Source organism: Harpia harpyja, chromosome 10, assembly GCF_026419915.1.
Source record: "Harpia harpyja isolate bHarHar1 chromosome 10, bHarHar1 primary haplotype, whole genome shotgun sequence".
Lineage (NCBI taxonomy): Eukaryota > Metazoa > Chordata > Aves > Accipitriformes > Accipitridae > Harpia > Harpia harpyja.
The window spans coordinates 28,768,014-28,780,289 of NC_068949.1; the positions used below are offsets into that span (position 1 = coordinate 28,768,014).

At 34.9% G+C, this 12,276-nt stretch overlaps 1 protein-coding gene across 5 annotated transcripts in view; it reads left to right on the plus strand.

The window, feature by feature from the left end:
- CPEB3 (cytoplasmic polyadenylation element binding protein 3) overlaps positions 1-12,276 on the plus strand; it is a 99,360-nt gene that overhangs the window by 47,452 nt on the left and 39,632 nt on the right. For 3 of the 5 annotated variants that reach the window (XM_052798952.1, XM_052798955.1, XM_052798954.1), the window contains exon 5: positions 11,654-11,677. The exons of the other annotated variants lie outside the window; for them this stretch is intronic. In XM_052798952.1, the coding sequence (XP_052654912.1) occupies positions 11,654-11,677 (24 nt within the window). The remainder of the gene's footprint in view (positions 1-11,653; positions 11,678-12,276) is intronic. 5 annotated transcript variants of the gene reach the window in all.

Genomic DNA, 12,276 nt, shown 5'->3' on the forward strand with positions numbered 1-12,276 from the left:
AAGGGGAAGTTTTCTGAGGGTTGTTCATTCCTTTAGCTCTTTCTCATCCTTTATGGCAACACTTTCAACTGTACTTCAGCTGGTATTCTTATTTACTGATTACGGCCTTTTGAAACTAGGGATTTTCCTGACTGTCTGTCTTGAGCTACTGTCTGTAACTGTTGAAGGGGATTGTTTAGTTTGAGGGAAGGTGTTGGTTGCTTAGTTGGCAGTGCTTAGTGTAGAGCATACTACCACCATTTTGTTTACCATTGTGCAAAGCAGTAAATCATCATCATCTCAAAGCACTGAGTTCTGAAATAATAAAATTAGTGACATAGAAGAGATTACTTTTAAATGCATAATTACGATGAATCTCTTCTTGTCATTAATGGCATTATGCTTGCGTACATACACAAACTGTTGCACACATGTATAAGCAAGTTTAGTTGCACATGTGTATAAGCATGTTTACATTGTAGAGGTGCTTGAAGTTATCTATCAGAATTAGGCTTCTATTGAACAATGCTGTGTTCAAATATTCAGAGATATCTGAGCATAATCCTAAAGAGCATTTAAACAAAAGGAAGATGCAAATATTTAGATTTGAAACCTTTAGCGAAGGGGAGAAGCTATAGCTTCTGTCTATACTAGCTCTAATTGAAATTTCTCTAATTGAAATAGTGTTTTTATTCAAGTAGTGACATCGGTTTGTTAACTTTTCAATAATGTCTTTCATACTGAGCTAAACAGTAGGGGAATTTTTATAAACTTTCATCTACAGCACCTTATTAAATACAATTGATAATGTAATTTCTAGGGGAAATGTGGCATAAATTGAACTATTGATTTTATTTATGTGAATTCATATATGAACTTAAAGAGAAACCATCTATTGACAATACTTTTAGTAGATGTTTGCAATACTAATTAAAAGTTATGTTTACAATACGAAGCAAAATGTGAAAATAAATTAATTTGGTTTGCCAAAATTAACTCAAAGGTGTCCTCCACCCCCTTCTCTTGCTTGTATTCACTCCCATTTGCAGTCATACATTTCTGCAGCCATTGCTTCCCTTTGGGGGACACTGGATGTTCTCTTGAGTTAATATGTGCTCCTTTTTAATTAGCTATATAAACAGGACTGAATGATCAGCATGAATACAGTCACCTGCGTGCTAGGTAGTGAGCTATCTTTAATGCTTCTTGTGAACTCCAGAAAGCCAACAATAAGCTTTAGTGGGAGAGAAGTATAGCAGGTGAAAAAGGGAGACAGGGAATAAATGAGGGTGTGTGATCTTTCTAAGGAAGCACTGAACGGAATTGCTGGGATCCCAAATGAACTTCTGTAAAATTAGTTTAGACTAAAGGTAGTTAAACCAACAAATGAGAAAAAACCCTTTGTGAAATGCTGGAGTTTTGGTTTTCCTAAAACTCCTCTGTACAGTGACTTTGCACTGCATTTGGGCTTCAAATGTTCCATCTGCTTCCAATGTTCATTCTTGTCTCATATGAAAATGTGTCATCTGTGAGGTCTGGTATTATTTGCTCTGTATCTGACTGTCTTTTATTCTTTTCTTTAGTGTCATTTAGTTCTGTTTGTTCTGAGTAAAATAATTTGCAAAATACATCAAGGCAAGGGTTTGGGGCACCTCTTTAGATGTTTGTGTGGAGATTTTTTTTTTTGTTTTAATAATATAGATAATAATTATGTGGGGAAGTCATCATGCCATGACGGAAAATGTAATGGCAGCAAAACAATTCCATTTTTTATTATCATGTTTCTATTGGTTTTAAAATTGCCTTGTTTCCTTAAGAGCTGTTGTACTTGGCTCTTCCTATATTCTGATGTATTGTTTCAAACACCTAGAGTGTTTAGATATGACAAAGTTGCTGAAATATCATTTTATATTTAAATCATTTGCCAATGCTCTTCGTATACCTTGAAATGAATTGCTCTGAATAGAAGGTTTATTGAACTATTTTTGTCTTGCAAAATCTTGGGTTGGCAGTTTAATTGCTAATAAAAGCTTGGGGTTTTGTAGTGATAATATTCTGGGAAAATGTGCGGCTAAGTTTTGAGAGGCATCAATCTCTTCTAATAGTTTGGTACCTGCCTGTAGGAATTAACTGAGCTCTTTAGCCCAATTGCCAAGTCAGGTTAGTAATGTGTTACTAGCTTATTAACGTATGAGGAATAATAGAAAGGAATAAAAGATACTGAGAGAGCTAATAAGGTTTGTAAAACTAGACCTAATTTAGTTGTGAAGAGATCAGAGTTTATTTAACTGGAAGGAAAAAATGGTGTGAAGTGTGACATAGCAAAGGCAGCAGGGTTCATAAGAATCCCAGAGTGTGTGAACTGCCACTTTATGCATAAGCTTGTTAAGTTTTTCAGAACCAGCTGTACAGTTAGTATTGATGCTGCCTTGGGGGCTGTGAGGTGGGCTAGCTGGTATCTTAAAGTTCCTTCTATACCTGTTTAATTAAAAAAAAAAAGGGGGGGGTAAAGGTGGGGGAGCAATAAAACATGCTTTTTCTTCTTTCTTCCCTTCAGTTTTTTATATTAACATCGGCACTTTCTGAGATCTGATTTGGCTGTTACTGAAGGCAGTATCTCTTACCACTGACTGCTAAAGTCTTTCTAGCAGAGGAAGATTTCTTGAACTGTATTCCTTTTAATCCAACTTTGTAGCTCTTTACTACCTTCTTGTTTGTTTGGGTTTTTTTACCACTTTTCCTGCCTCATAACCTCACCAATGTGCTTTCCTTTCATCTATGTGATCCTCTCTATTATGGGTGAGTGCCATCTGTTTCTGCAGAATTTTAAGAACAGGATTTGCCTGGCTGTTCTGCAAGCATTGTGTATGATGCTAGAAGAGATGAGACGGCAGTCCAGAATTAGGTTTGGTAGATTGGAAGCAATATGAAGGAAGTTCCTATCAGCCTGGCTGTTAGAAATGTGAGTTTTATCATTAATCTGTTTTTTAAACTAAAACAAAGAAATAAAAATAGATAAGTCTTCCCTCCTGCACAGATGCTTGGCTGCTCAGTATGTCTAAGGAAGGAAGACCTAAGCTGTTTAAACAATAGTTTTGAGTATCAAATGCAGTTCACATGTTTGATCAAGCATTTGAGGTCCAATGTGTGGGCCTTAACTGTATACAGCTTGCATGTAGATTGTATTTTTCCAATGATGGGATTCATTTGTATATGTATGTCACCGTATGTTATCAGGGAGATTGTTGTAATGCTCTCATTACTAGCATTGGAAAAAAGTGAACCAGAACGGACTGTTGAGGCTAATATCACCAAATTATCACAGCACCCATCTGCACATCCACCCCATCTATCAGTGGAAATTGAGAACCACCTTTTGAACCACTCTTACATGAGCAATAATTCATCCTAATCCCAAATTATTTGGATTATGTTTTTTCCAAAGACGTCTTTAAAAAGACTGGAGGATAAGTCTTGTTCTTTGTGAACAGCTTTTCTAGCCTTAGAAAAAGGGGAAAAAACAGCATTATTTTCTTAAACAAGATATTTTGTTGCGTTGTTCATCATGAAAAATAACCTCTCAAATCTCAACTGCTGAAACATGCTGAAGTAAAAATAATTGCAAACGCTATCCCTGAAAAAGTGGGGTGAGTGTTCTGCAAATAACAGATTAATATATAGAAAACTTTCTTTGGAAGCAAATAGATTTCTGTGCATATAAAGCTCAGTACAACCATACTGTGGCAAGGAACCTAAAAGTTAATACAGTGAACCAAGTTTAATTCTTTGTTCTCCCAAATGTAATTCTTATTTTCCCCATACTTTTATGCACATGACTTACTGAGTTTTATCATGTCATGTTCATTTATCAGCTTGCTTCTTATCTAGATAAAATCCAGAAATTTTTATTCAAGAAATAGTATTTTTATATGCAGCAAATTCATGCTGGTTCAAGCATTGGCCTCATCTTTGTAGGCAAACTGTTCTTGTCAATCTTGACTCCTGTTTTAGTTAGCAAAAATGTCGAATTGATTGCTACAAATTAGGTTACTCAAACTGCTTTTGCTTTAGCTACTGCCTTTCATATACCTCCAACTGTATGAAAATGCACTTTTTAAATAAAACATTCCTTACCTAGCTCTTATTCAGTGATTTCCTGCCCCCTCCTCCACGTTTTGACAGTTTGTTAGATAACCTTGACCATTCAGACAGAGTAGCATGGATTGAGAGAGTGATCAAAGAGAAAACTTCTGATTTGCCTTGCTGGAATTGCAATTATGATTTTTTTCCACATGGGTAATTTGAGACAGGTTGGTGAATGGTAGATACTTTTAAAATCATAAAGATGTAAATAAAATTTATTTATGTACATTATAGCAAATTATTTGATTGAAATGAACAAAGTCAAGAATGTTTCCTAAAGGAACTTGGAATATGTGGCCTGAAGTTTAAAAGAAGTCTAGTACTTTACAAAGATACAATATTCATGTGTCTTATCTCAGAATTTTATTATGACCCAAAGAAAATCTTCAAATCAGTTGATAGAAATTCTGACTATGTTGCAGGCACTTCTGCATCTGTGTTTCTTGTTAAATGCACACAAATACTTGATCTCAATCTATGACATAATTTAATGACATAAAAATAGTTTTCTCTATTAGAATAGATTATTCTGTTCATTTGCTTTTTGTTACTGTAGCAAAATGAGTTCTTCAGTGAGTTCAAGGTGTGTGCTACGGAGATATTGTTATAGCAAAGATACATTGCATAATTATACTTGATTCTTTCACCTTCTCTCAGTTCATTAATTCATTTTCACTGGCATTGTAATTCAGTTGTAAACTTCCAGATCTCTAACAACTTCAGAGACCTACTATTCAAAAGAAAAAGCTTGACATATTTTCCTTTCTAATCTTAGAAAATTGTTGGACAACTCATAGTGTCCTAAAGCAAGTATTGTTCTGAACTGCTGACTGCTTCAAGATTAAAAATGAGTTTTCCAAATTAGAAATAAGATTCTGGTATCTTATAAATCAAGGAGGTTCCCAGTCTTGTCAAATAAACTTTCCTTTAGCCCTCTTAGCTCCAAAATTTCAAATCTGGAAATGTTGACTTTTTTTTTTCATAGAGATAATGCTATTTTAAGTCAGTTTAAGAGGAGTCTGTAAGATTTCCTTGAAATATGTATCTTTGATATTGTGGACACATTATTGCATGAACAAGATAAGTACCAACAGTGAAGAAAGAATGTTTTTAAAAATCTCAAAATACTTTCTAATAAGTCGTCCATAAAATGTGATAATACAAATAAATAGTGTCACTTATTTAAGTATTTATAATTACCTGATCAGACCAATTTTTAGTTATGATATAGAAAGAGTGTAGATCTAGTTCTTTTGAGTTAATGTTTTATGGATTCACGAATTTATTATTGCCTTGAAATGCTATTTGATCCATACATAATGTGTGGATCCAATCCCATATTATAATAAAATAATGAAAAAAAAAAAAATCAGAAAAGAAGTCTCACTGAGATCAGATGTCAGTAATTTGTAAGTCACTGTCTTATTTGGCATGTAAGATCTCATGGCTTAGACATTTTAGTTCATCTAAAATAAAGAAAAATTTTTAAGGGGTATGCCTAATCAGTAAAGATTATTTTCATGGTCTAACATAATTTAATAACGTTATAATGAATGTGTTTTCAGTTTCTTAATTTTATAGAGTTCTTCCAGTAAGGAGCATCATGCAGTTTTCAGGCTCTAGCACAAATTAATCCTGTCCATACCTCTGCTGAAATCTGTGAAGAGGATATTTCACAGCTTGTCAGTTTTATGTTGCTGTTAGAATCTGATTTAAAAGACAAGCCAACAAATTAATTTGGCAATATTATCTCCCATGTGAACATACTGGAAGTACATCAGCTTGTCTATAGACTTAAGTCATCAGATTTTTAATAAGGTTTGATGCATTTGAAAGTGTTCTCCAGAAAGCTCTCTCTCGCTAGTTATTAATTAAGCCATAATGAAGCTGCTGAAAGCTTTTGACCTGCTTGATGTAGGTGAACAATACTCAAGTTTCTATACAGAACATTTTCTTGATGGTAGTGATAGTAACATGTTGAATAAATATTAGCTTGTGATTGATTGGCTTCATAAAAAAATGTTTTAAGAAGGTGGTTGTGTTTCAGTCAAGCTTGTTAATTGTTCTACCAACTTTGTCCCTTGTGTAGCTAGCTGTCTTCCCAGGGGAACTTTTCCCCACAGTTTCTGATCCATAAAAATTGAACCCTTAACTAGACATTAGGCTGTTAGAGTGGATGCTCATTGTTTCACATGACTGACATCTGTTGTCTCCAGGAGATGAAGTAAGGTAGTTTTTGTTTTTGCAAGTGTTTCTTAACTTCAGAGGCTTGGTTCACAGGGATGTTGAACTATAAGTTATCATTATGCCTTCTTGTACTGATGTATTGTGTCAGCATTTAATTGAATCATGTCAGATGATACACATGTCTAGGTTGAGCTTTTGTGTAGTCACCACTGATACTTGTTTTTCCCAAGTGCCACCAATTTTTATTTTCTGTTGTCTTGTAATGGAAGTGTATTGTGAACAGTGCATACTACAAGCCTTGTGAGTATAGCCAGCCCAGTTACAGGTGTGATTTGAGACCAGAATAGTAAACCAGTACAAGCCCTAAAGCATGCATAGATTTTTGTGGAAAAGTGTTCTCATGACCTTCCTATGGAATAATCCTATTCCATAGGAGTAAATTAAACCAATGACAGCACGTAACTTCGGGGTTTTAAACTTTTTGTCTTTGCAGCCTTGAGTAAAGCTAATGAGGTTGATAATGAACATCAGTTTCACTGCTCTATTTCAGTTTTCTCTATCCCCTTTGAAAGCTTTTTTTTTTCTTAAGTTTGCTATGCTTTTTCCTTATTTTGTATTATCAAAAATAGCTAACTACTAGAATACAATTTTCTCTGGATCTTATAATTGTTCGTTCTTATAGTCTGTCTCTACTGTGACTGTACTGAGTTACCAAGAGATTAAAGAAGCTGAAATGCTTCAGTTTGGGGAGGAGAGAAGGCTGAAGGTGAATATGATGAAGCCTTAGAAAAATCACAGGGGAATGCAACATGTTCCATAGAGCTAGAACTAATGGAGCAATTGGTGAAACTTCTGGTAGGTCCATTTAAAACCCATAAAAGGAAGTACTTCTGTAGGTTAGGAACTTGCTGCCACAGGAATTTGTGGAAGAAGATAGTATCAGCAGGTTCAAAAACGCATTAGACAAATTGTTAACAAAAGGCCTTTAAGCAGGTGTTAGAAGTAGGTGAGAGTGTGCCTCCTAACATGTTTCATTCAATGGCTATGAATGCTAAGGTAATAGAAGAGAAAGATATCACTGATAGTGGCCAGTCTAACATGCTTTTTCTAGTGTCACTACTGAAGACTGAATACTTTTCTGGATGGTTCATTGGTCTTACCCAGCAGGAGATTGCATATGAGCTCTCATAGGTATTCTAGCTGAGCTATATGGTTCATGTCTATATTTTAACATACACTAAGAATAATTTTATAAGAATATGTTTCAGTCAAAGTCCTTTCTTTTCTGTAGGTTGTCACTTGGTTTCATCTCTTTCAAATAAGTTGCAGAACACCTGCCTTACTAATAATAATTCTCAGAAATCATTTGTGCAATTCTGGTATTTATTTACATGGTTTGCTTTTATCACACAAATTACACAATGTCCCTTTTTGTGTTGGAACCTTCCAACACAAACAACAGGGCAAAACCAAACTTATTGCTAGCCTAAGTAGTGAGCTGAACAATGAAGGTGGTTTACTTGTTGATATACAATAAGCAATGTTCTGTTGCTGGACTGTGTTCTTAGTTTTCAGGATGTGTATTAACTGAGCAAGAGTAACTTTAAACATCAGAGTAACTTCCCTGGTGCCGGTAACTTTTTTTCTCTTGGCAACATTGTCACACTGTGGATGTTCTGGTCCTCTGCCTTTCCAGAACCATAGGCAAGAGTTGTTAGGTCACTCCTTCCTTCTGAATCTTTGAGGGCTATCTTGTGTGGATGTGTGCTTCTGTGTGTCATGCAGCTATGCTCATCTCATAAACTGTGTAATCTCAAGAGTTTTGTGGCTTTTCATAAAATTTTGCAAATGTGTTCTTACACCACCAGTAGGCCCCTTCTCCCTTGACTGCCAGATAGATGTTTGTAAAATGCAAGCCTTTAAAGTTCTTTTCATCAGTTTCATATAGCTTTCTTTGAGATGCAGTTAATATTTTTGAGCATTTCAGTTGAGTGTATTTTGATTTGTTGCAACAATGGGTAATCTTAGCTGCAGGCTTTTCGGAATTACAATAGCATTAGCACTAAATTTACTTAATTGCATTGCAAGATTTGGGGGTTGGGGAGTCTGTTTTGCTTGTTTGTTAAAAGCTTAGAGTTCTGTTCTTCAACATACAGTTTCATGTTTGTAAAAACACACTCAACTTCTGGGATGAGGTGAGTTAATAGTTTCAGGAAAGTTATCAGGACATAAAAAAGAATGTATTTTTCCTTTGTATTTGAGTACATGCAATCTGGGACATAGTGGTTATGTAACTTTCTACCTGTCAGTTAAAGTAAGTTGCAAAGGGATGGAGAAACACTAACACAGTGGTGATCATTCTGGGAGTTGCACAACTGATCAGTGACTGCTTGCAACAATTTCACGTTTTACGTGGGAAAATGCGCTCATTGCTTCTTAAAGCAGCTATGTTTTATTTAATACTGTAATGTTCTTTGAGGTACCTAGGAAGGAATCACTTTTGTGTTGAATTTTGAAACGTTTCAGGAGGTGGTTTTCTGTTCAAAATGACGTTCATATTTGGCACTAAAACCAGTATATGGTAGTGGCTTCATTGGTGGTGTGTACTATTTTGGGAGCTCCCAGTCCCTTTTCTTTTGTCTTCTGTTGGAGTTGCCCAAGAGAGAAAGTAACTTCAGATATATAACACTGGTAATTTCATTGTTTGTAGTAGTGCAATAATTTTCTTATTGGCTCCCAAATGTCTTGATTCAAGAACAATTTCTAAACTGTTTATTTTCTAAAATATTTACTCAAACTGGAGGTGTTATGAAATTTACCTGATGAACCATTCCTCCTATTAAATCTGTTGTGCTCTGAACTTTGACTTATGAACAAGATGGGTATTTTTTATTAACTTGTTTCAAATGACACATTCTTATTTTGCATCCTGTGTAAACAACATAAAGTGTGTGTTGAAATTCTGAAGTTGCCGTGCTGAATAACTGTCAGCTTGTTGGAAAAAGTAACATTTTTAATGTAAACACTGGATAAAACTGAGTTCGTTTTCAAATTGTGTGTGTGTGTGTGTGTATATATATATACACACACATAAAATATAATCAACAATGATAAGACTTCACCCTCTTTGAGTGTTTAAATGTGATGCAATGTTTTTAAATCAGCAAAAGCTGACTAGGCTGACTGTCTTCCTGTTTAAGTGGATTGCAGTATTTTCCCCCTAGAATTTATAGGTAATTGTAAATATACCTTCAGTAAAACTTTTTTATGGACATAAAGATTATGTGTGTAAGTGCATATATAAGATAAAAGTAATATTATGCAGTGCAGTATAACATAGAAGTGTTATAATACATGAATGGCAACAGGTTATTCTAAAATTTACAGAAGTCTGTGGTAGATTTCTGCCATCATGTACTGTTATCTTGTTCAGAGCCTAAATGTTTACATTAAGCATATAAAGCTTTCTTTTCTTAAAAAGAAACATAGAAGTCTATTTCAACTCATACTAAAGTAATGCTTCTTTATTTAATTTTTAGATTGGTGGCATTCTGTTTGAGAAACGTCTCTCAAATAAATTACTCTCAAAATGTGTTGATAGCTATACCTTGATACATGCTTATTTTTTGGTGTGTGGGCATTCAGCAAGACAAGGACTTGCTACATGAGGTCTGACTGTTTCTTTGCCATCATAATAAGTAATGAAATACAGCTTTAGCAGTAAGTAGAAATGAGGAGGATTAATTTTATTCTTGCTGCAAAGCCAACTCTAGTATTAATTCTCCCTATCACTTGCTGTGCAAGGATCAGAGTCTGTTTCAGGGCTTACCAACTACCTCACTGTGGCTGCATAGTTGTTCACATTAACAGCTTCTACTTGTCTTTATGTTAAACATAAATTGTGAAGCAGTTCATCATAGCCCTTGAAATTTTTTAATCCCCCTAATGAAATACTCACATAGTTGCTCTTTTGTGGCCTCATTGATGGCTGGAGGTGTATGGTGTCTGAGACCATGTTTCTTCAGGGCTTGAGGAAGAAGCTACTTGGGTAGAAGAGAGGTTACTAGTGCCTGTGCTGAAAGAGGTTCAGCCTTGCTCTGGGTAGCCTGGGGCCACTCAGAGGTGACAGCCAGGGGACCAGTCAGCAGATGAGTAGTTCTCACCTAGCCACAACTGATCTGTCATGTAATTGCTGGCCAAAGAGAAGTAGGTAGGGAAAGCAGAGGGGTATGGTGGGATACCTCAGGACGTTCATTTGAAGATGGAAATAGAAAAACAGGAAGAATGGAAGGTTTTATGGTAGAGGACACTTGGGATATAGAAGAGGGAGTGGGAACTAGATGAAGTGGGCTAAGGGGTATTGTAGGGAGAGCTAAAGGAATCACACCTAAAACCTGGGCATGTAGGGCAGCACCAGAAGGCATTGTGTTAGTTTTGGAAATAAGAGATGGGGTTGGGAAGGAGGAGGAACACAAACAGTATTACACTGAAGAGAGAAAGAAACAAAACCTATTGCCTAAGCTCACTTTATGTTGAAAAACTCTACCTGATCCCTAGCCTTCCACATTTGATTACCTTGGAAGACCACAGATATTTTCTGTGCCAGATTGAAGTCCGTGTGTAGAAGGCACTGTTTTCCAGATTATTTTCTGGTCTTCTAAAATTTCAGATCAAAAAATGCTGCTTTTTGCATTTCCCGTTGTATCACAAAATATGCTTCTGCACTTGGACAACATTGTGGATTTTGCCACTGATGCATGTCTCATTTAAACACTGTATTAATTCTGGTAGTTATAAAGATGTTTTGTCAATCTGTTTTTATTCATCTGAACATACTGGCTATTGAGTTCATATTGTTTTGGTAGGATTTTAGTATTTACACATGGTTAATAATTTAAATTGAAATATAATCAGAAAATATGTTCTCCACAACTAGTTAATAAAATGCAAAATGAAATATTTTAATTAGGATTACTGTTGATGATGTTTATTGCGTCTTAAAACCATAATCCTAAATTATTATTTTATAGTACTGTAAGTCTGATATGCCTGATTTTTTTTTTAATATCTTTGCTATGTAGAAAACTTGCACAGCAGGTATGTTCCTCTTTTTTTTTTTTCTTCTTCTTTTTTTTTTTTTTTTTTTTTCTTCCTGGCTGTGTCATCTTCAAACTTTTTCTCTTGTCTTGGGTTGTTTAAATTTCATCTTGCACTTTTTGAATGTCTTTTCCTTCTTTATGGTGGGAGGGGAAAAAGAGAAGAGGTAGAAGCTACATTTTCTTTGCTTTTGGAGCTAAACCTAATGACAGCTGTACCGACAATTTTCTTCTGTGTTTACATGCAGCCAGGAGCTATGGGCGGAGAAGAGGTAAAAGTATTTACTAAATGTTTTGTTTGCTGAATAGTGGGAAAAATAAATATTTAGTTCTTTTATGATAAGATGATGTTACCAATTTTAACATTATTTGGTTGATCAATTGCTTCATATAAATCAATCTCATATTCTTCATTTGCAAAACATCTCCCTTTTAATAGCAGCTTAAAGCAAAGATGATTTTGAGCTGGTAACTTCAAGTGTGTTGCTATTACTAGTGAACTGGAGGATGACTAAATGTAAAGACTCTTTCATGACACGTATTTATGACTTTAAATGTGTAGTGTTCCAAAAAAAGGATTGTTTTCAGGTTTGGGATTTTTTGGTAGAAGTGCAATGTTTAACTAGTGCATTGAACATTTCAAAAATACTTTTTTCTTAGATGAAACACCTTTTATTGAATCTTGAGTATTACATTGGATTGCCTTAGGTAGAACATTGTGAATACCAGTACTAATAACTGTCCTCAACAGTGAATATTGATAATAATAATAAAAAAAATACAACATTTGAGCACATTTTAAATTTATTTCATCATAGGCAAACCTTAAAAAATAAAACTGGACTGAAAACATTTTACAAACGTACAGTGC